Source organism: Anser brachyrhynchus (genome assembly GCF_964034855.1).
Source record: "Anser brachyrhynchus genome assembly, chromosome: Z".
Taxonomy (NCBI): domain Eukaryota; kingdom Metazoa; phylum Chordata; class Aves; order Anseriformes; family Anatidae; genus Anser; species Anser brachyrhynchus.
This window is the reverse complement of record NC_137697.1, coordinates 19764991-19786962: the sequence shown is the minus strand read 5'-3', so window position 1 is coordinate 19786962 and position 21972 is coordinate 19764991. Positions and strand designations below refer to the sequence as shown.

At 36.6% G+C, this 21972-nt stretch overlaps 1 protein-coding gene across 4 annotated transcripts in view; it reads right to left on the bottom strand.

Annotated features, from left to right (window-relative positions):
* The window catches only part of HOMER1 (homer scaffold protein 1), an 87964-nt gene that overhangs the window by 41510 nt on the left and 24482 nt on the right, over positions 1-21972 (bottom strand). For all 4 annotated transcript variants that reach the window (XM_080573134.1, XM_080573132.1, XM_080573133.1 and 1 more), the window contains exons 3-5: positions 16289-16420; positions 11609-11701; positions 4332-4474 (exon numbers count right to left, since the gene is read on the bottom strand). In XM_080573134.1, coding sequence (XP_080429260.1) covers positions 4332-4474; positions 11609-11701; positions 16289-16390 — 338 coding nt within the window. In that variant the 5' untranslated portion in view covers positions 16391-16420. The remainder of the gene's footprint in view (positions 1-4331; positions 4475-11608; positions 11702-16288; positions 16421-21972) is intronic.

The window sequence follows — 21972 nt, the reverse complement described above, 5'->3', positions numbered from 1 at the left end:
TTAACGAACAAGCAACAAACACGTATATTGTGTAATCAAAACATTATGTTATAGAAAATCCAAGTTTCATTAAGTTTAGATGGAACATCTTTACTTATTACATGAAAAAATGACGTAACAGGTTCAAGTCATGCTTGACAGAAAATTGAAGACGTTCAATATTCATCCCAGAAGAATCCTCTTATAGTAAGTCTTTTTCTGAAAGCATGTTTTATCCCACAGCTTTCTAAAGTGCCAAGAATGGAATAAAACTTGTTACAAACAAATGTATTCTTTTCAAAGGGGGAGAAAAAGCAACTTCACCAAGCAGGTACCAAAACATTCCAAGCAGCAGTTGGAGATTTACATACTATTCAGTTTTTGTATTTGAATTATATTCTAAGGCTGAATAAGCTTAGAATAGTATTCCTTTGGGCTCATTCAGACGACTAGGCATTCTATACTATGCACCAGCATGATTAAAACTTTTAAATAAAAGCCAGGTGCACGCACATCATAAGCGGTTACAAATTTTTTAGCATCTTTTTTCTCTCCAAACTCCATTTCATGACCAACCTATTTTTCAGTTTAAAAAAATCACTAAAGAATACACAAAATATTGGGGGGAAAAAAGGAAGAAATAAAAAAGAACAATGTCTAAGCAGACCACAATTTAGTTAAGAAAGAAAATCTATACCTTTTCCAGTCATATTTAAAATATTAGATTTGATTAACAAGCATTTGTTACAAAAAAAGCATTCCTGGACTAACCATAGTTCAGAAAAGGACTGATCAGTGTCTCAGTCAAGATTATTAAAATTCTAATGCCAGGTTTATGCTACTTTTTATTTTCATTTATTCTGGCAACATTTAGTAATGACAGCAGTGCTCAGGCTATACATTAAAAGAAGTAGAAGTTCCCAAGTGATATTAGTTCATAATTCAACGTTAACCATATTTAGTTTAAAAAAAAAAAAGGTTTAAAAGAGGTTTAATTGCAAGAGTTTATCTTTCTGTGCAAGGCTGATGACTGTTTAATATCCTTTTCTCTCGAGCATCTGACTAGAAACACACTGCTTGTGAACAGCTTTAGGACTTTCCAGTTACAGATAAATTGAAGCAACTAGACTGATTTTTGCTCTGTTATGCTCATGGGATATGAATGGAATTATGGACATATACTAGTCAAAGTTCATTTCAATACTAGCAATTATTTACTGAAATAACTGGAAACTGAAGTTCTAATAACAAAACTCTGGTGACTTAAGTAATGCTTTTATTCAGCTTTTGGGTATAAATGGTCAAAAAGTAACTATAAATACCAAAGTAGTCTACATTTATGCTGCAGAAACAACACAAGCTCAACTACCTACACCAAAACATATGAAGTGCAGAGAAGAATGCTTGCAGAAGATGCCGTATCTGTCCAGAGAGGATGTGTTATAACAAAATGAAATTGAACATTTTTCAAGTATGCAGATTAAAAGTGACAAGATGTAGACTAAAGCATGAACTCCACACTTCTGATTTCTGACCTTGTCAGCTCCTATCAGGCCCGCACTCAGCTGTGCTCACTGACCCTCTCAGCAGCAACGTGGTTCCCACCTCAACCGTGTGGTGCCATGGCACCTTGTCCTGCCCACAGACCTCCAACTTTTGCCCCGTGGCTGCCCAGGCTCCTGCCAAGTGGCTCCACATGTGCCTTCCCTATGCTCCAGCCTATGCTGAGGACCTTCACTGGATGAGCAGGTACTGTCATGCCATAGCAGAATATAGCTTTCCTATTCACGGGAGAAATGAAGCACGGCCAGCATCAGTAATTCACACATCCCCTACAGCTGAACTCATTGGAGGGAATACTGTATAACCTTTTCTTCTGAATAGCAGCTAGCATCTGATCAGTTCCTGAAATAAAGGTAAATATGTACAAAGCATTGCTGCACACATGACTAGACACACGCCTTCCAGTGCTATCCTCCTCACCCAGAAGCACTACCTAAACTTTCCTTTTGCTGAAACGCGGGGTGCGGGAGGCTCAGTGATCAGCAGAAGTCAACAAGGCGCAGAGGGAAAGGGTTCAGCGTGGCAGCCCTTCTCCGTCAAACGTGGAGTGTCACCAATGCACAGCTTCAGCAAAAGGACAGGAAACCAGGAGGACTACAATCCTTTTCCATACCACTGACACATGGAAAGCCCAGGGAGTTGCAAATGATCAGAGTGTAGTTTACCTTTTTTTTTTCTTTTTAAACTGGGGACAGGCAGACTGCCTGCAGAGAGCACTCTTCCAGCCAACACACGTAACTAGGTATCTCTGCTTAGTTGCCCACTTACTATTATCACATCTTCTCAAAAATATGCCCGCTTAGACACAACTAACACAATCCTGGAGGCCCCACCTTCCATCTCTTTCATGCATGTATTATATAGTGCCATTTTAGAGAGCCTTCATTAAAGCTAACAATTAAATCCAATTGAGGCAGCTCATTCCTAAAGTTCAGACATCAACTTGTAAAATATTATGGTGCCTGGGAAGTACCTGGCAACTTCTGAAACATATAGGATTTTAAATGGTAGCTTCCCTCTGGTTGAGACGGTGTTCCTTGACACTCACACACACACACAAAAGGCTTCTTTGCTTTCTATGTGAAAACAATTGTGAGAAAGCACTTAAAAGCATTTTCTTTTGAGTTAAGTAGCAGTATATAAAAAGCCTCAGTTGGGCTTTTCAGTGGCCTACACAAATTTTTATTTATAAAAATTATTCTAGCTAGTGGTATATGATAAGACAAACTAAAAAAAGGCACTCACACTGCATACATGAAAGAAAAATGCAAAGAATGTAAGTTTCGTAACCTCTATTCTACCCCATCTTACAACTGGAAAGTTTCAACAATATCTTCAGTCACGCTCAATGCAGAGCAAAGTAGTCACTACATTAGCATACCAGAAAACACATCTGTGTGTACAAAAAGAGAGGGAAGATCTTGCAGCTACAACAACAACATAAAAACATTTCTAGTGTGTGGACTTTAACACAACTACTTTTCACAAAAATATTGAGAACTCCAACGCAGAAGTAACAAGTTTAAATGAACTCTTTACAGAACACTGACAGATGTGCAACATTTGTAATACTCTTTCAACATGCACATAGTACTCTTACAAAGCAGCATTTCTTCTAAAATATATGATAGATGCACTGGTAACAGCTGAAGTATAAAAATAAACAGAATCATTCTGCTAAAAAATTAGTGCAAAAGTATCCTTTTTTCCTCATTTGAAAATGTAGATTATTTTTTCCAGATAACTTTAGTAGTATTATTCTCTTACATAAAATGAGAAGTCTTCAACAATTCCATCTTTGCTCATTTCAAATTATTTGCATGATACATCTGAGGTGCTAGTGTTCCCCAGATATTGATCTTACACTCTACTTAAGCTGCAATAAGACCATGTTATTTAAAAACAAATAAATGTAGAATACTTAGTTTTGCTCTAAGTTCATCAAATATTTATAGTACTCTACATGGTCTCAGTCCATAATGTGTTTTATTAAATGTATCCCACTTAATGATAACTTTTAACGAGCAAGATACATCCATCTTAACTCATTGTTTAAATAAAAAGTCCTTCTTTTTTAAAGAACAATGAAGTACAGCATTCATAGAATCACAGAATGGTTTGGGTTGGAGGGGACTTAAAGATCACCCAGTTCCAACCCCCTGCCATGGGCAGGGACACCTCTCACTAGAGCAGGTTGCTTCCTAGTGCAATGAATTATAATTCAGTCTGGAGCAGGACTACACATCTCCTATGTTCTTAAAAAAAGTTGAAAAATATTTTCAACTGTCAGAACTGTTCAATTAAAGATTGCTTTAAATTGTATAATCCAGAAGCATTGTAAGAGCCCCTTTTCTTCCAACAACTTGTCACTGAAAGGCTGATCCAATACTATCAGTCATTTAAAGAAAATGTGCAGAAAAAAATAAATTTAATTGGAATAGTCTACAAAGCGGTTAACTTTACTAAGATCTCAGACATTGAAATAATGCTTCCTGTTAAAGGGACACCTGCACTAATGAGTGTTCAAGTGATTGCACTCAGCTGATAAAATTATAAAATAATGCCTCCCCAATCTCATTTCAAGATATTTCCTCATACATGGTTTTGGTTTGTGAAAACAAGGATTATATTGCAAATCTGAAAGCCAGTCCTGTATTTTATATTTTATAAAAAATCAGGTAACTTAATTCTTAAGTGTGCCAGGTAGAAGCCATGACATGGGAGAAGGTCCCTTTAACGAGGAAGGAGACAGGTATCACTTGATTAGGATGTGGGAATGGAATCTGTACCTATGGGTAAATGGCAATGCGTTCTGGGTTGGTTCAGCCCTTGGTTCTGAATTCTGTGTCACCTCCGGCGTCGCTCTCTCGTCATCTGTCCCATTGATACTTTCTGGTGTTAAAGGAGACTGAATATCCCCTCCAGCTGATTCCTTGAGTAAAACAAACAAATGATAAATTAGAATTAAAAACTGACCTCCTCAGGAAGACAATGTCCTTACAAGCACTAACAATAATTCTCAAATAAGATATTAATTTTAGGCAATATCGATGTGAGGCTCACAGATTTTCTGCATCTCCCATAGATATTTTTTCATCATGTGGTTTTAATTTAGAAGCATATTACCATCAGTTCACACTATCTTGTGCAAAACACAGCTGGCATATGATTTTCTTTGTAAGCCTCCAGCATCCTGCTTACTACAGACTTCTCTCACTCTTGCCTGATACTACATTCGATCACAAACTGATGACTACTCACACCCAGCATTCTTACCTCTCAATCTATATTCTAACACAAAACAAAAATTCTGATATGTGTTTCAAAATTCAGCCTTCACATTCTGTATTAACTGAAGTGAACAGTGGGAGGGTCCTTGTTAGTGCAGCCAGCCTCACACATGAGCCTCACTTGTAAAGAACACTTGGCCAGCTAAGTCCCTGCAAAACTTTCACAGTTACTTTAGCCTGGCCCTCACTCTTGCTGTTCATGGTACTATCTGGGAAGGATAATACTCCAACTACAACCAAACAGCTTCCACTACTGCTGCATAACTGGATACCTGAAAAAAAATCAATGGCTATCTCCTATCAGAAGGCACTGGTGCATTTTCAATCACCCTTTACCATGCCAGCACGTACATTTGTATTTTGGCCAACAAATACTACTTGCTGTTTTCTAGTCACCAAAAAGTATGTCTTTTTATAAAACAATGTACACCATGTAGCCCACATCCTAACTTAGGACATTATAGGATTTACAATCCCTGTATGTTGTTTAATTTTAGCATTTTCTTTCCTAATATATTCTTTTTCAAATAATGGCTTTCAAAGGAGATAGAGTCATAAGCTAAGTAGCTCATCTTGATTTTAAAATACCTTTCTAAGCTTTTAGTAATCAAGTTGTAACATCTAACTCCGAGGAAGAAGACTCATGAACAGAGTTCAGGGGATGTCATGGACGGGTGTCTGAACAGTAGAGGATGGCTGAATAACAAGCTTTCCAAAAACTAAGCATCTCTATGGCCACAAAGCATCTAAACATCTGCATGGGTAACAGATAACGCTGCTATTTAATATAATTAAACTGAACCACAAGCACAGTCTCTGAAAGGCTAACTGCTTCTCTTTCCAGCTCTTTGAATTTTCCTTTTTTTTTTTTCTGCATAGAAAGCTGAAGAACAGCAGTCACAGAAGGAACTGCAAAGCACCTAGAGATGCTCACTGTCTTAAAAGATCGAGCTCTAATTTTGAGCCTCCACTTGCAGCCTTCAACTACTTTACACAGATAAGGCTTTTTGAAAGCCAGTACTGAATCTGATCCTCCATCTATAGGAAAGGTGGCCCAGGAGTTGGAGACTTAACCAGATGGAAAAACGCAGATCTTTTGATGAATTTAAGTTCTGGCTTTCAACATCACCTTCCACAGAGCACTGGTGTTACTTAACCAACAATACAGTAGATCAAAGTTTTCATTGTACTTTGAATTACATTAAGCAGTTGCAGCACAACAATTATCAAAATTGTGCTTTTATTCTGACTTGTCACATAATGAGACATACATCTCACATTCTGACAAGTATCTTACTCTACAACACGAACTTGTGGGTGATACAGAGTCGTACTATAACATTTTAATACTAACTTGAAGTTCTATTGTATTTAGTGTTTATCAAGCAGCAGTACGTATGTGCACAACTGTCTCCATTCTGCACCTTTTATTAAATTCCTATGGGTTATAAAACAGAAAATAGTAATCCTAATTTGTTACACAAATTTACACGATAAATGCAAATTGTTTATTATATGAATGCAAATTGTTTCCTACTTTCAGAGAAATTCTGGTTTTTATTTTTACTTTTGTCATAATAATATAAAAGTAAAAAAATAAATCTTGATTTTTACAGAATGCTTTTAATGAACTGAAACTGAATTGAAATTAAGTGTGAAAAGAAAGCATAGTTGGCAAGATATTCAGGCACATACATTGTGTTATACAAATTAGGCATTTTTGTCTATTATTATCCTCTGATGTGGTAAACAGTTTCCACTAACATTAAATGAAAGGCATTATGGGCCCCAAAATCTCTGTTACTACCTCCTCTTCTCCAGCTGCACTACATGTTCTGAAAAATACGTACTATATCACATAAAGACTGGTTTGCTTTTATCTTTAAGCTGAAATTCCTACAACGTTATTATTACGCAAATAAAGCCAAAGATGATTTATTAACATGTTTTATTTATGAAAGCATGAAAACTATTTCAGTAGAAGAAAAATGTGCAGGTTCTACCAGGCCTATTCTTCAGTAAAGCACTTTCACAGACTTCTAATTTAAATGAAATTCAAGTGATAAAAACTCACACAGAGAAACATCACAGTCTATGTTATACCTAAAGTTTCACTGCCTGCAAATTCATGAGGGGCTGATATGTATGTAGAAGAGAAGCATCAGAACCTAGTACATATGTCTTCCACTAATGTAGGTCAGTCAGTGCTCTCATACAGTCACAACTATCCCTGCCACATTTATTTGCAGCCAAATGTAATAAAGCTGTCTATGAATAAAGCACCAAATGCAACAGAAAAAGCATTACTTACACTGAAAAAAAAGCTTACAAATAACTTATTTGCATTTTATATTATTTAGAGAGAACAAAAGAATTCTAGAAACATTTTTGTGAGATTAAGTAACAAAGTTTTTATTCTGCATCATTATAATTTCACACATCCAAATCAGATTTTTGCAGAGCTGGGGAAGAAATTATGGTTAGCTTAAAAAGATTTTCACCTCTCTATTCCTGTTGAAAGAGCAGGATAACTTAGTTGTAACATTCACTGTATAGATCCTATATGGAAAAAACTGCTTAAATTGAAAATGGCATATATTTCTGGAAAAAATTATATACTTTAAGGTCTGCTATTTTCCTCTCATGAGAGCTACAAATAGACATTTCATACGTTTGAGAAGAAAGGATTACCAGCTCTCCTGTGTGTAAGGCCATTATCACATCATATATAGGTTTTGGGGGGATATTGAACTCACACCAGTCACTCACCAGTTCTGGATTTACACATGAGTTAGTGAGAATTACACTCAGGAGTATTTTGCTATTCTAGAGTTTGTCATAGATCTGCACAGTATAAAGGAGCCCTGGCCCTACTAATGAGTAGACAGGATGCTGGTGATGCCAAGAAATATATAAGCGACAGTGCCTGTGGTATTCCAACTATGCATAACATAGGGCAATGCATCAAAAGATGTCTAAAATTTCAGAATCCTGTAAAAAAAAATACATGCAGCCTAAGAACAGTCTCTAAAATAAAACAAGCAGACTTCACAGCACCAATCAGGCCAACTTTCAATGGTGACAAAATACAGAACAGTAGAAAAGGAGGAGGTTGTTCTAAAATTAAGAACAAGCTAAATCAATGCTTTTTTTATTATTATTATTCACTTTTTTTTGTTGTTATTAAGCATTCCATACACTACCCTGGAGTTGCCATTCTTCAAAGAGCTTCTCTGTTCAGTACTGACTGGCAATAGCACACAGCTGTCAGCTACCAATTCAGACGCTATAATATGACGCTAAAATTGTTCTAGTATAGAAATTCAAACATCCCACAGTCATTTTTTCACAAGTTTTATAAGCAAACAAAAGCTTTGCAGGCTTGCACAAAGAAGAAGCTAACAAGTGAGAGAACTGCAACCATTTTGCCCAAATCATCCAATTCCTTGCACTATAAAAAAATCTAATACTAAAACTTAACAGATGTTCACCATTCCTAATAGCGTGCATAGGAGGGGCTCAGAATTACTTAAGGAAGAGTTGAACTGTTTTGACTAAGTTACTCACCACACAATTTCAGATATATTATTAAAATGACCATGGTCCCAATAAATATCTGAGGACAGATTGTGGCTTAAAGAAGAAGAAAACCGAGGTTCAGACTCCAGTTGGTTTTAAGACTATTGGGGTAAGGCACCCCAACCTGCACCATTTGGTTCTGTACTTGAACCTAATTAAGTTTAGTTTCAAAAACAAACAACAAAAAAACAGAAATAAAAGAGTTTTCAGGCTACTGTTTCATGCAGCTTGGTGAACTGCGGAACAAAGTGTTGTTCTTTCAGTGTACAGGAAAAGCTGCAACTGAAAATAGGCCATAGGTGGCTTGTCATGGGTTTTATGTCATGAACAAAATAATTCTCCCATTGAAAGATGAGTCTGGAAATGAAGAAGTGTCAGAGCAGGGAGAGCCAGTATTTTAGTTTTATATAAACAAGGTAAGACCCTTGCAAAACCCTATTATATAAGCCTGAGATAAAGGGACAACAGATGGGGTACCTCTGTGCACAGGTGGTCTTAGAAGTACCAAAATAGACAACTCCTTTCAAGTACACCTCAGACTGAAGCCTCCAGACAGCCCGTCTGTATTATTATATATATCTTAATAGAGCTGGGTAGAAAGTGCAAGTTCTTTAACAAAGCAATAATGCTTTTCTCTTTATTTGAAGAAAGCAGTGCACTCAGTGGGACTTACACATAACAAAGCAGCATCTCTTTTGTAATTTGTTGGTTGAGACCACTGTCCTTCTCTGGACAAGCTAAGTTCTTTTTAGAGTCAAGTTCAATCGTAAGTTTATATATTACCTGATATTCTGGGAAATTAAAGCAAAAGCTGCAGGTCAACAGGAGGAGAACAAGCAGTATTAAAGAAACAACAGGAATGCAGAATTTAAGTTGAGCAGTGGGATAATGGCCCTGGGGAGCCTGCCCCAGTGCCTCACCACCCTCTGGGTGCAGAACCTCTCCCTAACCCACAGCCTGACCCTCCCCGTCCCAGCTCCATGTTGTTCCCTCGGGTCCTGTCGCTGTCCCCAGAGAGCAAGGAGAAAGAGAGCTGTAAAATGACTGAGAAATGCAACACTGGAATTACATATTTTGAAATCATTTTTTGGTAGACAATCAAAATGACAGAAAGTACTCCATCAAGTGCCTCCAGGGTCCCAGCTCCCTTCACCACTACCAACCACCCATCTTCACCCCCAAGTTACTAACATCTTTGAAGAAGCCCCAGCACTATGGAAATGTTACAGTATGCTGTGAAGCCATCACTTCTCATCTGTTCCAAACTCCAAAAGTTCCTGATTCAGCTCCCTTCTCTCTGGGGAACTAATGAGAATCATTAAGTATGTGACGGCTATTATGCTGATGTGTCAGCACTTGCACTAACTGTATCTTTTGAAATAATACACTAGCTTATCAACACAGCTAAAAGCCAAGAAATGAAAAGTAAGGCCTGAATATGAAATTATTCTTAAGTGTGCAGTAATTAAATTGCAGCTCTCAACGTGCATTATCGAATTGCTCAAGGTAACACTTCTATAGCTGCCTACAGTATAAAATGTTGGGCTCCACGTATACAGGGAAATCTGTACAGGAAAATGAACAATATTAATAGCTCATACAGAATAAGAGAAAGCTTTAACCCTAGGCAACAGCTAGATGAAAGCATCCTGTCTGAGTAATTCAAAATTATGTCCACGCCAAGTAAGTCACTCCATTTGACAATGTCAGATTTAACTTTGGAGTCCAGACTATTAATCAACATGTCAAAATAGAAGCACAGTAATTGCTTCACCTATAACATTGAGTAACTAGAGGCCTGGCTGAAGTACTCTACTGGCTATAAAACCAAGTGTATACTAGGTTATAGCATCAAAAATATCTGTATCCATTGTGTATGTGCTTATTTATGGAATTTACCATAAATTTAGGGACAGTCAAGAAAACTTGACTAAAAAAAGGCTGAATTAAAAAAAAGACTGCTTTTTTTTTCTCCTGTTACAGTATAGTGATCGGCTTCGCTTTAATACTGATAGCCAACTGAGCACCTGGGCAAAATGCCTACCAGGGAAAACAACATGAAGTTGGTTCATTGTGTATATGCTTGTGGTTGTTCCACTGACTTGTCTTGGAAGAACACCAGATGTAGCTTTCTGGTGGCAATAAGCCTATTTCTACAGCATCTTGTAAACTGCCTGCCATCCTTTTTCCATCAAAGATCAGGAGCATAATGTAGCGCAAAGCACCCAAGAGATGCATTGATTCAACAAACAAAGATGCACTCCCCACAAAAAAAAAAAGACTCAGCTACATTAATCCTACTCAGGAATCCCTGCTGAAGTTTTAAAGCTGCTTCATCCTCCAAAAGCAGGAATTACCTTTGTCTTCACTATCGCTTAAAATAAAACACATAGCTACACACACAGAGCCAGAAACACTAGAAAACAGAGCCATAAATTCCTCATGCAATTACTTTTTTTCAAAGCATCCATTTTCAAGTAAAGCACACATATTCAAGTAATTAATTTTAGGCATGACTAATGTCAATACGACTATATTATATTAAGTTATCTTCCTGTCGGGCCTATGTTAGATCAGTTTGTATGTTTTGAGATGTCTTTTTTGAACTCTTGTTTTACAACATGGCTAAATGTAATAAAAGTCGCATGTAACTGTCATCTCTCTAACACATTTCACAAATGGATACCACACAGCAGGAAATAAGCAAAAATAGTTTGCTAGTTTGGCTTTGATTTTTGTTTTTATGATTCTTATATAAAGTTCTTTACAATGTATCAACTTAAGTTTCACAGATACGATAAGAAAAGACACAAAAGGTCTTCACTATGGATTTACTTACATAACTGCTCACTATCTTTATTCTTTTCTGGGGAAACCTCAAAGAAAGGAATAGGAAAAAACATGAGGCCTATTTTTCTCCCTAAATAAGCAAATAAATAATCCACCCTTAACATAGTATGGGACATCCCTTTGTTAATTTTAAGTCAGTTATCCTGGCTGTGTCCCCTCCCCACCTCTTGCCCACACCCAGCCTGCTGGACTTTGTGGGGAGCAGTTGAGAGGACTCAGGGTAACTGGGCAGTACCTTGTTCATTATTTAGTACAATATGTATGTGTAAGATACAATACAAATTCTTAAAACAGTTAAGTAGCATAGACTTTAAAGTACTAGGCTTGAATCAAGCAGTAAGACTCACTTGAGAAGGTGTACTTGTTAGCTCCATCTTTTCCTGGGATTTTTCTTTTGCCAGCCGTGCAGCTTCTTTGAATTCCTGAAATTTTTCCGCAAACTGAAGGTACATAAGTTCAAAAAAGAGAGAGAGAGATTGTAGGCGTGAAGTAGTTATTTTACATGCAGAACAGAACGCTGTACTTAATATTTTACAACATAAAATTCTGTCAGTGGAACTTGTTAATTTTTCTCCTTATTAGATACTTATCTGAGCAAGTCACACAGTGACATACCTTCCAGTACCTTTCAGACATAATGTATTCTGTTTATATGGCAGGAAAATTGAGATTCAACAAAGTTTCATCTGTTGTTGATAGTATTAAAAAAAAGACCCTCAGGTATGGCTAGTAATAGCGGTAAACTGACTTAAACATCGGCTTTCAGATTCAGATTTTACTCTCTTCCTTACAATGAATGATCGGGTTCTGAAGCCTATTGTGGTCACTACTCACTTCAAAAAGCTCCATTCTTTCCTAACTGAAAAAATACTAATTTTTCCCCAAATTTTAACATTCAAAATTCCAATAGCTAACTAAGAAATCAGCAGTGGGAATACTTAGTCAGGTTCATTTCTTGTAGTAACTGTCATGTGAAGCTTGATTTCTCTGCTACATGTACGCGTAAAGCAACAGTTTAGAAATCCGTGCAGACTTAAATTTGAGAGTTAAATCACTTTTAGCCTAGATTCTCTGGCCAGAGAAAAAATTGGCTCCATTGGTCTTAGCTTTACATTACACCAATTGCTATAGCAGTCAAGCACTCGTTTTCACTTGCTACTGCGTTTATACAGAATATGATCTTAACTACAACCAACTAAAGACTGAAATAACTTTGCAGAAACACTGGAGACCTTCATCAATAGCTTCTAAACTTCTCCAGCAACAGCATACAAAGAAGTTGTTTTGCACTGCATGTATTTAGAAAGACGAAGGCTATTTTTGTGTGACACAATCTCCTCAACTATTTTCAATCAGAATTTCACTTGTTATCCAAGATACAAAAAATCTTATTGTCTTTAAAGTTCTCCTAGTGTGCTATTAGTACTTGAGGAAGTATCATTTTTCTCCTCCTGAATCCTATATTTCAGTTGGCAGGTTATTTAAAAGCATACATTTCCTGAATACAGGAGGAGACAAATGCCATGCTGAAACACTAATACAGCATCAGAAAAGGTCTTAGAATAGATGATAGAACTGGCAACAGATCCCCAGACCTATATGATACTCATTTAGGACTCATAGATAGACCTCAAAATCTCATGGGTAACCTATTATTTAAATAAGTTTGAGGACCAGAGGACTGGTAAGTGGAAAACGTGACACCGAGGTTTAGAATACATGGCTGAAGAAACACTAGGCAGTAAGTGTGATCTTCTGTATCACAGAACAAGGTAGAAACTATAAAAAAAACTATAGTGAATAGACAGATAGGCATTAAATATTCTGAGAAAGAGCAACAAGGCTAATGTAGAGGAAAATTTCATAAATTTACTGGAATTCCTTGATACATGCTATCATCCGTCACATGAAATCTCTTGAAACAATCCCTAATTAACAAAGATGAGATCTTACGGTATGAAAACAAGGGTACTCTGGAGGATTAATAATCTAAGGAAAAGATGAAAAGTTGTGGGAGGAGAATATCCATTATGACACTTTTGCCATATAGCATACTCTTAAATTACTCAGAATAAACGAGGCTAACTAGTTCAAAGGGATAAGAGACAGCAAATCTGAGGAGCATTTCTTCCCATACAGAAGAATGCTATCAAAATATTTTGGTATTTTATTTTATATGACTTCATATGACTATTTTATTTTATATGACCTATATTTTATATAAACATTTCAATTATATAAAGTTATTTAATTTTAGTAAATATTAAATTAATCATTCACTATATACAATTTAAGTATATAAGATTTTGTTTTTTATTATATATATATATATGTATTTTATATTACTTATATTTTGGTTGAGAAATGAGCCTCAGTTTTCGCTGAATGTCATGAGACATTCTGCTCCTACTACACCAGCAAGAGAGACTGTACTAAGTACAGTACTACTGTACTACTCTGAAGAGAATACTCTTCAAGATAGAAATCATCTTTTAAGTGCCATTGACTACTGCCTGACTCCTGACAGGACAATCTTGAAGTGAACCTGTGGTCTGACATATTGAGAAAAGGTCTAGTGAAGGTAAACAAATGTTTAATTAATTTTCTTTTATTCTGTTTGCATGTAAGGAATTGGTAACTGTGCCTTACTTTTCCATCAAATATTCTGTCACAATTATCATACAGAAAGAGCTTACCATTGTTGCACTCTACTCTGGTAATCAGATTATGAGGACAATGGCACATGAACCAAATAGTCCAAAAGTCAGATACTTAGTATGAGCTTTGGAAATCATCTGCTTGTTTAGAGAGACACAGCTACGCAGACAATGATATATTGATAATATTGATATATGATAATAAATATTTTATTAGAAGTCCTAATTACATGTTTCATTAGTCTTCTGAAATCACTCACAGACTAGACTGTTTTGTGGTTGTTGGCTCCCTGGAATTTCTAATATTTCTCTTGGGCCCAGAGACACTACTGTAAAACGAATTACATATAACAGGGCTGTTCACTTTGGGACTTCGATACATCAAATACGGAAAAACGTTCCAGAATCAATTTTAAGTCAACTTCTTGAAGCAACCTGTTTCTGAATAAAACCTTTGATACAGTTTATTTGCTAGCACCGTTACTACCATTCAGTAGTACCTCCAGCCCTTAATTAGATTTCATGTCCTACAGTAGTAGGCGTATCAAAGAGTGCTCTGGTGAACATGACTACAACGCCAGCGCATAGAAATGAGAGTTGGTAACTTGACCAGACACACAAGACAAGAAAGGAAAGATAGATGTGATTTCTCTAAAACTACATAGCAGATTCAGGGTTTCTAATTCAACTTTTAAGATTCTAGGACCAGTACAGCTACCAGCTTCTGTGATTAAACAGATTATGATCTAAATAGGTTTGTTTTTCTTCGTCAAATACATCTTTGTTAATTTTACAACATTAACATGAAAATTTTCACCTCTGAAATTAAGTAGCAATGATCAGCAACTTTTACTACAATCAAAATCATAGTTTGATAATTCAGATATAGTATACTACAGGAACAATTTCCTGAAAACGTCCTGAGGATTCATCTTCCGAATAGGTCTGTGACTTGTTATTTTTCTCAACAGATTTGTGTATTCTTCATGAATCATAGCAATCCGAGTAACTGCTAATCAAACATGTCATTTGACAAAATATCTACTGTAGCTTTTCAAATTATTAGGCTAGATTCTTTGAAATATTAGCAAAAGTTATAACCATATTGGTGAGCATGTGCTTCTAGGACATACACACCAATTTAAATAAATGAGAAAGTTTCTAAGTTCACTGAGGTAATTATATACATAAATGTACATGCATATATACAGCATTAATACATTAATATCACTCAATTTTGTGGATTTGTGGTGCTTCATAGTAATGAAAGCTCTCTGATTATGAAATGAAGAAACCCTATAAGCATATCAGATTGTCCAAACAAAGCAGATGTACTGGTTCTCATTTTAATGAATTTTTAGCAGGCCCATGCTTACCCCTTGGATAGTGACAATTATTTTCTGAAGTGGGCAGGTCTGGTTTTTTTTGTGGTTGTTTTTTTGTTGTTGTTTTTGAAACAAGCCAACCATTATTCCCTACTTGAACATGTACTACCACTCCTTTTCATTGCATTTGGGTTTCCAGATCTTTGGTATATTTTGGTAAAATTTTGTTCTTAGTGTAGAGGTACATTCTTAAACAGAAAGTCCTTATCTGGAGAAAGGTAATGTTGTACGTGTTCATGGACTTACCTACCAAAGTAGGTATCAATAGCAAGAAGTATTGTAGAATTAGCGCTCACAGGAACTATATCACTACTTTGAGAAAAACTCAAAGGGGGTTACTGCTTTCCTTGGATTAAGGCTGACTACCGTCCTACACAACTAGACCAGAAAAAGAAAAGCCATATAGGGCACAGCTTCTTTATTAAATATTTCAACAAGAAGTTTGTATTCCAACAAGAAACTGTACTTTTATTTTACATGGAATAATTTTCCCACTACCTTTACCTTAAGCCTACAGATGTTGAAATATTGGCAACAAGATGCGCTACATAGCAGAAAAGAAAAGATGAATGTGGCTTAAAAGACAAAAATGCATCTGAAGATTATCAACAACTTTTTTTTCTGGACTATCTCAATATAGAAGAAACACTAAATTGTCTACTCTTTTAAACTCTGTCATGAAAAACTGTAACAGAAGAAAAACTTTAAAATTGAGAAACCTAACTAATAATTAGAAATCATAGAGAGCATACAGTGTGATAGCTTTAATCTCCTTCCTTTTCTCAATCAGTTAGAAAATTCACAAGTATCAAAGTGTTAACAGCATATTGCCATCATGACCTGTCTTATGTTTTACATTATAAGGACAGATACAGATTTTGTAAATTATTTGTAAATAACAACAGTGAGTCAAGATACAACCAGAAGGAATCAATTATTCTTAAGCTGTTTGATTGGCCAAATAGTTACCATTCCTCATACTTACTTTTGACAGATGATGTTCAGATGAAAATCCCAAGCCATAGACTGTATTCGCTCTGCTGTCTGCCCATTGGCCAAACTTCTGGGATGTTTTAGTAAATGTCATGTTGGGGGTGATAGTGCTATTTATTATTGCCTGAAAAAAAAGTAATAGTTGTTAAAGAGTGTTTTTCTTTTGTTTGCTTCAGGTTTTTTTGAAGACTACTTATAATTGAAACTACCAACACTATAGTCAATTATCTGTGTACATTGAATGAAACACAAACTAGCAACTAGGGAACTGTCTTCTAATTCAATCACAGCTAAAACTATGAAAACATATATTGGCATACCTTCTGAAAAAAAAAGAGCAAAAGCTTGGGGAGTACCTGTTTGCAATTACAAGCAATGATTTAATAGTAAGTCTAAAAGGAGCCCATTAAAGCATCCACATAGGCTAATGAGATCTGAAGAAAAGAACAAGCAAAGTTTTTTTTTTTGGTTTGGTTGTTTTTTGGTTGGGGTTTTTTTTTTTTGTGTCTCACAAGTGTGTTCCCTTGTCCCTTAAGGTAATGCCCCTCAAGTTCCACTGTTGTAATCCCCCCTGTTGCAAATGCAACTGTCACCAGAAAACATGCAGTTAATCAAGAAGCACAATTTATTTTTAAGTTTCTGTATTGCAAGAAATTGTTTCTCCTCTCCATACACACAAACATGGCTAACAGTGACAGGGTCATACAACTACAGAAGAAGAGCTACTCTGTATTTTTCTCCTCTCATTCTTGTTACGTACAGGGCGGAAGACACACATGTTCCAGCATAAAATTTATTCTCATGTATAGCAAAATACAACTTTTAGATGATATGCTGGTTCCACTAAAGCCAACTGAAGTTTAACCATAGATTTCAACAGGATTTCCATCACAATAAAGTTTGTCTAACATTTGAAATCTGTGATGTGGAACCATTTGAACAGTTGAGTTGAAAGTATGCCTGGATAGCCTTACAAGGACACCAATGGGTTCAATTTAACTAAAATACTGGCAGTTAGCACAGTTTATAACCAGACAATGTAAGTAAGAAAGACTAGTCATAAAGCCAAAGACATGCATATTAAAGCGAAACGCACATATGCTTTCTATGCATCTGGCACTATCAAGAGTTTCAACCATATTTGTTAAACAACTAACAGCCCTTTTCATAAAAGCATAGGTTAGTATGTGCTTTTTAATAACCACATGAGAGAAACTTTTTATAAAGAACATCCTTAAAACTTCACAGAAAATTATACATACTGTGAGCAGAAAGCAATATAGAAAGAACCTTTCTTTATGTCAGCAAAGAGCAGGTTCAAGACCACCTGATGAAACAGACCAGGTACAAGTCTATGGGGCTTGACGACATGTATCGCAGGGTCCTGAGGGAACTGACTGATGGAGTTGCCAAGCCTCTCTCCAGCATATTTGAAAAGTCCTGGTGATCAGGTAAGTCCCAGTAACTGGAAAAAGGGAAACATCACTCCCGTTTTTAAAACAGTTAGAAGGAAGAGCTGCAGTGCTAATGACTAGTCTGCCTCACCTCTGTGCCTGTAAAGAACATGGAACAGAGCCTCTTGGAAGCAATGTTCAGACACATGCAGGACAAGGAGCTGTTCCAAGACAGCCAGCACGGCTTCACCAAGGGTAAATTGTGCCTGACCAATCTGGTGGCCTTCTGTGATGGAGTGACTGCATCAGTTGACAAGGGAAGACCAACCACTGTCATCTACCTGGACTTCCACAAGGCCTTTAACAAAGTCACCTGTGACATCCTTCTCTTTAAACTGAAGAAAGAAGGATTTGAAGGCAGCACTATTCGGTGGATAAGGAACTGCCTGGATGGCCACAGCCAGACAATTGTGGTCAACGACTCAATGTCCACATGGAGATCAGTGACAAGTCATGATCCTCAGGGATCCGTCTTGGTACAAGTGCTGTTTACTATCTTCGCCAATGACACAGACAGTGGCATCAAGTGCATTCCCAACAAGTTTTCAGATGACACCAAGCTGAGTGTTGCAGTCGATACAACAAAAGGAAGGGATAAAATCCAAAGGGACCGGGACAAGCTTGAAACGTGGGCCCGCATGAACAGCTACCATCCACATCAAATTTGCTCTTATTTCTACAGGGCAAGCCTGAAAAAATATCAGCTGAAGTGCCAGCAAAGCCTACAAAGAGCTTCCAAGTGTATATGCTGATTATCAGATGAAGTGGGGGAGAAGAGCATTGCAAGTAAACTGAGAAGAACCTGCAAGCAACAGGCAGGTTGAAAGCCTGAGGACTGGAATCTGATGCAGTGACTGCAAACTAACCCAGTGGAAAACCTTGGAAGAACCAAGAACCAACCAGTTTTCAGCTGATGCTGCTCACTGCTTCAGCTGACCACAGGGCTGGCAACATAAGAGAAAATCCAGGAACAGGCTGCATAGACCAGGATGTGATATCAATTCTGACAGCAGTCTGCATCTAGGTTGGGTTACCTAACTTGCCTCCTTCCTTTTGGTAGGAAGAAAAATTTTTAGGAAAAATAATTGCACTGAGAAGGAGTTGCTGTTATTCTGCCCTCTGTTTTTCCAACAGAGAACAATAAGGATGCTCCACTCCAGCAGACAGCATTAGTCTGCAGGTAGCAAGTTTATCGCTGGGAAGATTACACTCAGATCCCACTGATACAAAGACAAATCCTTTCATTAGAAACACCGAATTTAAAAGAAAACCAAGGCTTTCAATTCTTTCTGAATTAAAAGCATTAGTGCGCTCAATCTCTCATGCAAAATGAATTATGGTTTAAGTGTGCATCCTAGAGCATTCTACAGATACAGCTGCTGTTAGCCACTTCTGGAAATACTAGATATTACTCTCTCAAACCTTCAGCTTAAAAAAACTCAGAATTTTTAAATTATCATTTATAATCAAACCTGTCTTGTCTACTCAGATAGGTACTGTTTTTAACTGCTCTAGGTACTGTTTTTAACTGCTCTCCTGTATGCCATGAGATTTCACTGTACAGTCACCAATATAACAAATGTCAAATATTTCATCAATCTTTTAAGAATGTTGTTAGTCTAAATGTGCAAGAATATCTTAAAACAGAACAGAGTCAATCTGACAGGCAGACATTTAGCTTTTGAAGAAAACTGATTTTGTTATCTTTAGATTTGGTTGGAATAACAAAATAGCTTTCATGTTTTCCTTTCAAATGAGTTTAGCTATGAGAAAATAGGGCATGTGTCTAACTAAGCTGTTCATTTTACTGACAGCAAACCCAACACCTGCAAGAAAAACACCAGCAGTTACGGCAGTCAAGTATGATTTTATCTTGTGCTAAAGATGATGCCAATAATAGTTAAGACATAAAGCACCTTTGAACTTCTTCAAAACCATCACTGAAGACCTAGGCTTACAGGTCTTACTTTAAACCTGAATTTATCATTAAAGAGATTATCAATTTAATCTGACTCTAGTTTATTTTAAAGTCATTAAAATGTAAAGATCACTTATTGCAATAACGCTGAAGGCCGACTTGACTCAGAAATATTACGTGTGTAGCTTATGGAATCTACAGACTACTATTTTCCAGAGTCATCTTGTGTTTTAGATGAGCACAAATTACTGTATTTTTTCCAATCTTGCAACTGTGAAAACAGTATCACAGTGTTAACTAGTACTGCAGGAACCACTTTACTTATTTTCCTTTCTTAGTGACTGCAAGAGACTGATTGGAAAAGACAGAGGGGTTATGGGAATAATCTTAGTGTCTGTCTGCAGTGTTACTGGAGAAATAATGGAGCCATCCTTCTACAACCTAGGAGAAAATCAAAACAAAACACTAAGACACAAGAAGATATGAAGTGACTATATAATTAATGAGATCTGAAAGCCTTAGCAACAGCTTCTCGACATTGTCATGTTGTGTTGCATCAGAGATTTCATTTTTCAGGCTTCCTCTTGATTCTTCGATTGTATGAGGAAAAGGTTGCATAAAAGACATTTACTCGAGGTCACACAAATCAGCCTTGAGTTCTATCAGATTACTTGCATCAGGATATCCCTGACACCAGTGTCAGAGATCCAGATACTGTATGTGACTATAAAATATGGCCTGTTCACTGAACACTTTATGGTACTAGAGTGCTTACCAGAGGCAAGTCAGAGGGAGATGCATCATTTCTTGTATGAGGTATTTTAAGAGAAGACAGTAGCTTCAGAAAACAAGGTTACACAAAGGCAGGACATCAGTGAACAGGCTTTAAAGGTGCATAATGTATGTGGACTGAATAATAATACATCCTGTGGAATTACTCAAAGGACTCATAAAGGGACAGTTAAGCCTACCTAAGTACTAGCATCCACAGGAAACATTAACCCAATTATTTGTCCAGCTATACTTTGTTTTACATAAGCATTAATCTACGAAGTAAAAATGATGGATTTCACACAATTTTGAGAAGGAATAAAGCTGTTTGGATGAGTTATGCTTGGCTGCTGCTTCTTCCAGTTTATATGATACATTTATTTACTGCTTCTGTGAAAAGAATAAATAGAACTTGTTTCTATAGGACCTATCTCAGTTGAATCTGGCTCACATACTAATTGATATGGAACAAGGAAAAAAATCCTCTCACAAAACACACCAAGGATCTCCACAAGCAAATTCAAGTGGATATCTGAAATGTATGGTAGGATTTCTCAGAGGTGAGTAAAGATCATGTCTTACAAACATACTGTTGTCAAGCAGAAATATTTAATCATGTTCTGTCAGTCAGTATAGAAGTTAAATTTTATTCAGGAAACCTACTGAAACTTGAGTAAAAATAAATAATGTGGCTCGTGTATTTTTTCTCTTCAAAGCAGCACCAGAACTCCCTGGTTTCAAGGTACTCTGAGAATACAAACAAAGAAGCGTTCCAGTTACTAATTCAGAAAAACAAATTTGATTAAAAACAGGTATGGAAAATAGCTCTCAGAAAAGGTATCTCTGCACTCTGATTTGAAACTTTCAGTTTCTGGCAGGATAAGCAGTCTGAGATATAATTCTAGATATTCTTAAAGATGCTTATTCTCCTTAAGAGCCGCAGAGGGTTTTGCGGAGGGTAAAGTTTTGCTAATGCTCTTTCAGTTACCTTAAGGGAAGAGAAAGGACCTAAAGAGCAGAAAGGGGCAGGGATGACAGAAGTAGGATTATCACTCAAATCAAGTATCTTTCTCTTGCAAACTTTCCTTTCTACAGTCTAGATGGACATACGCTATCACTTGCTATCACTTACTGAATAACTGCTCAACACCTAAGCCACTGTAGCTGAGCAGCCACATGCACTTCATTCTCTCCAACATACAAACCCATAAGGTGCTATAAACCTCACCAGTACTATGTCTTTCAAGAAAATGTTGGATGATCTATTTAATCCCCTTGAGGGATGAGCGCTGCAAAACCAACATAGTTTGACAAGTGTTTTTGGCAGCTGACAACATGTAAGTTTGAGACATTTTCAATGCAAATTAAGAAAAAAAATCTTTATACAATTTCAATTCAAAACTCAAAGATGGAGAATTAATTTGCATTTTTTTAATCCTTCACCAATTTAACACTTTTGTGTGACCAACAGACAATATAAGGCATTATAAGCTCAGAAACCAGTAGTGTTACTGACATACAACTGCCATACAA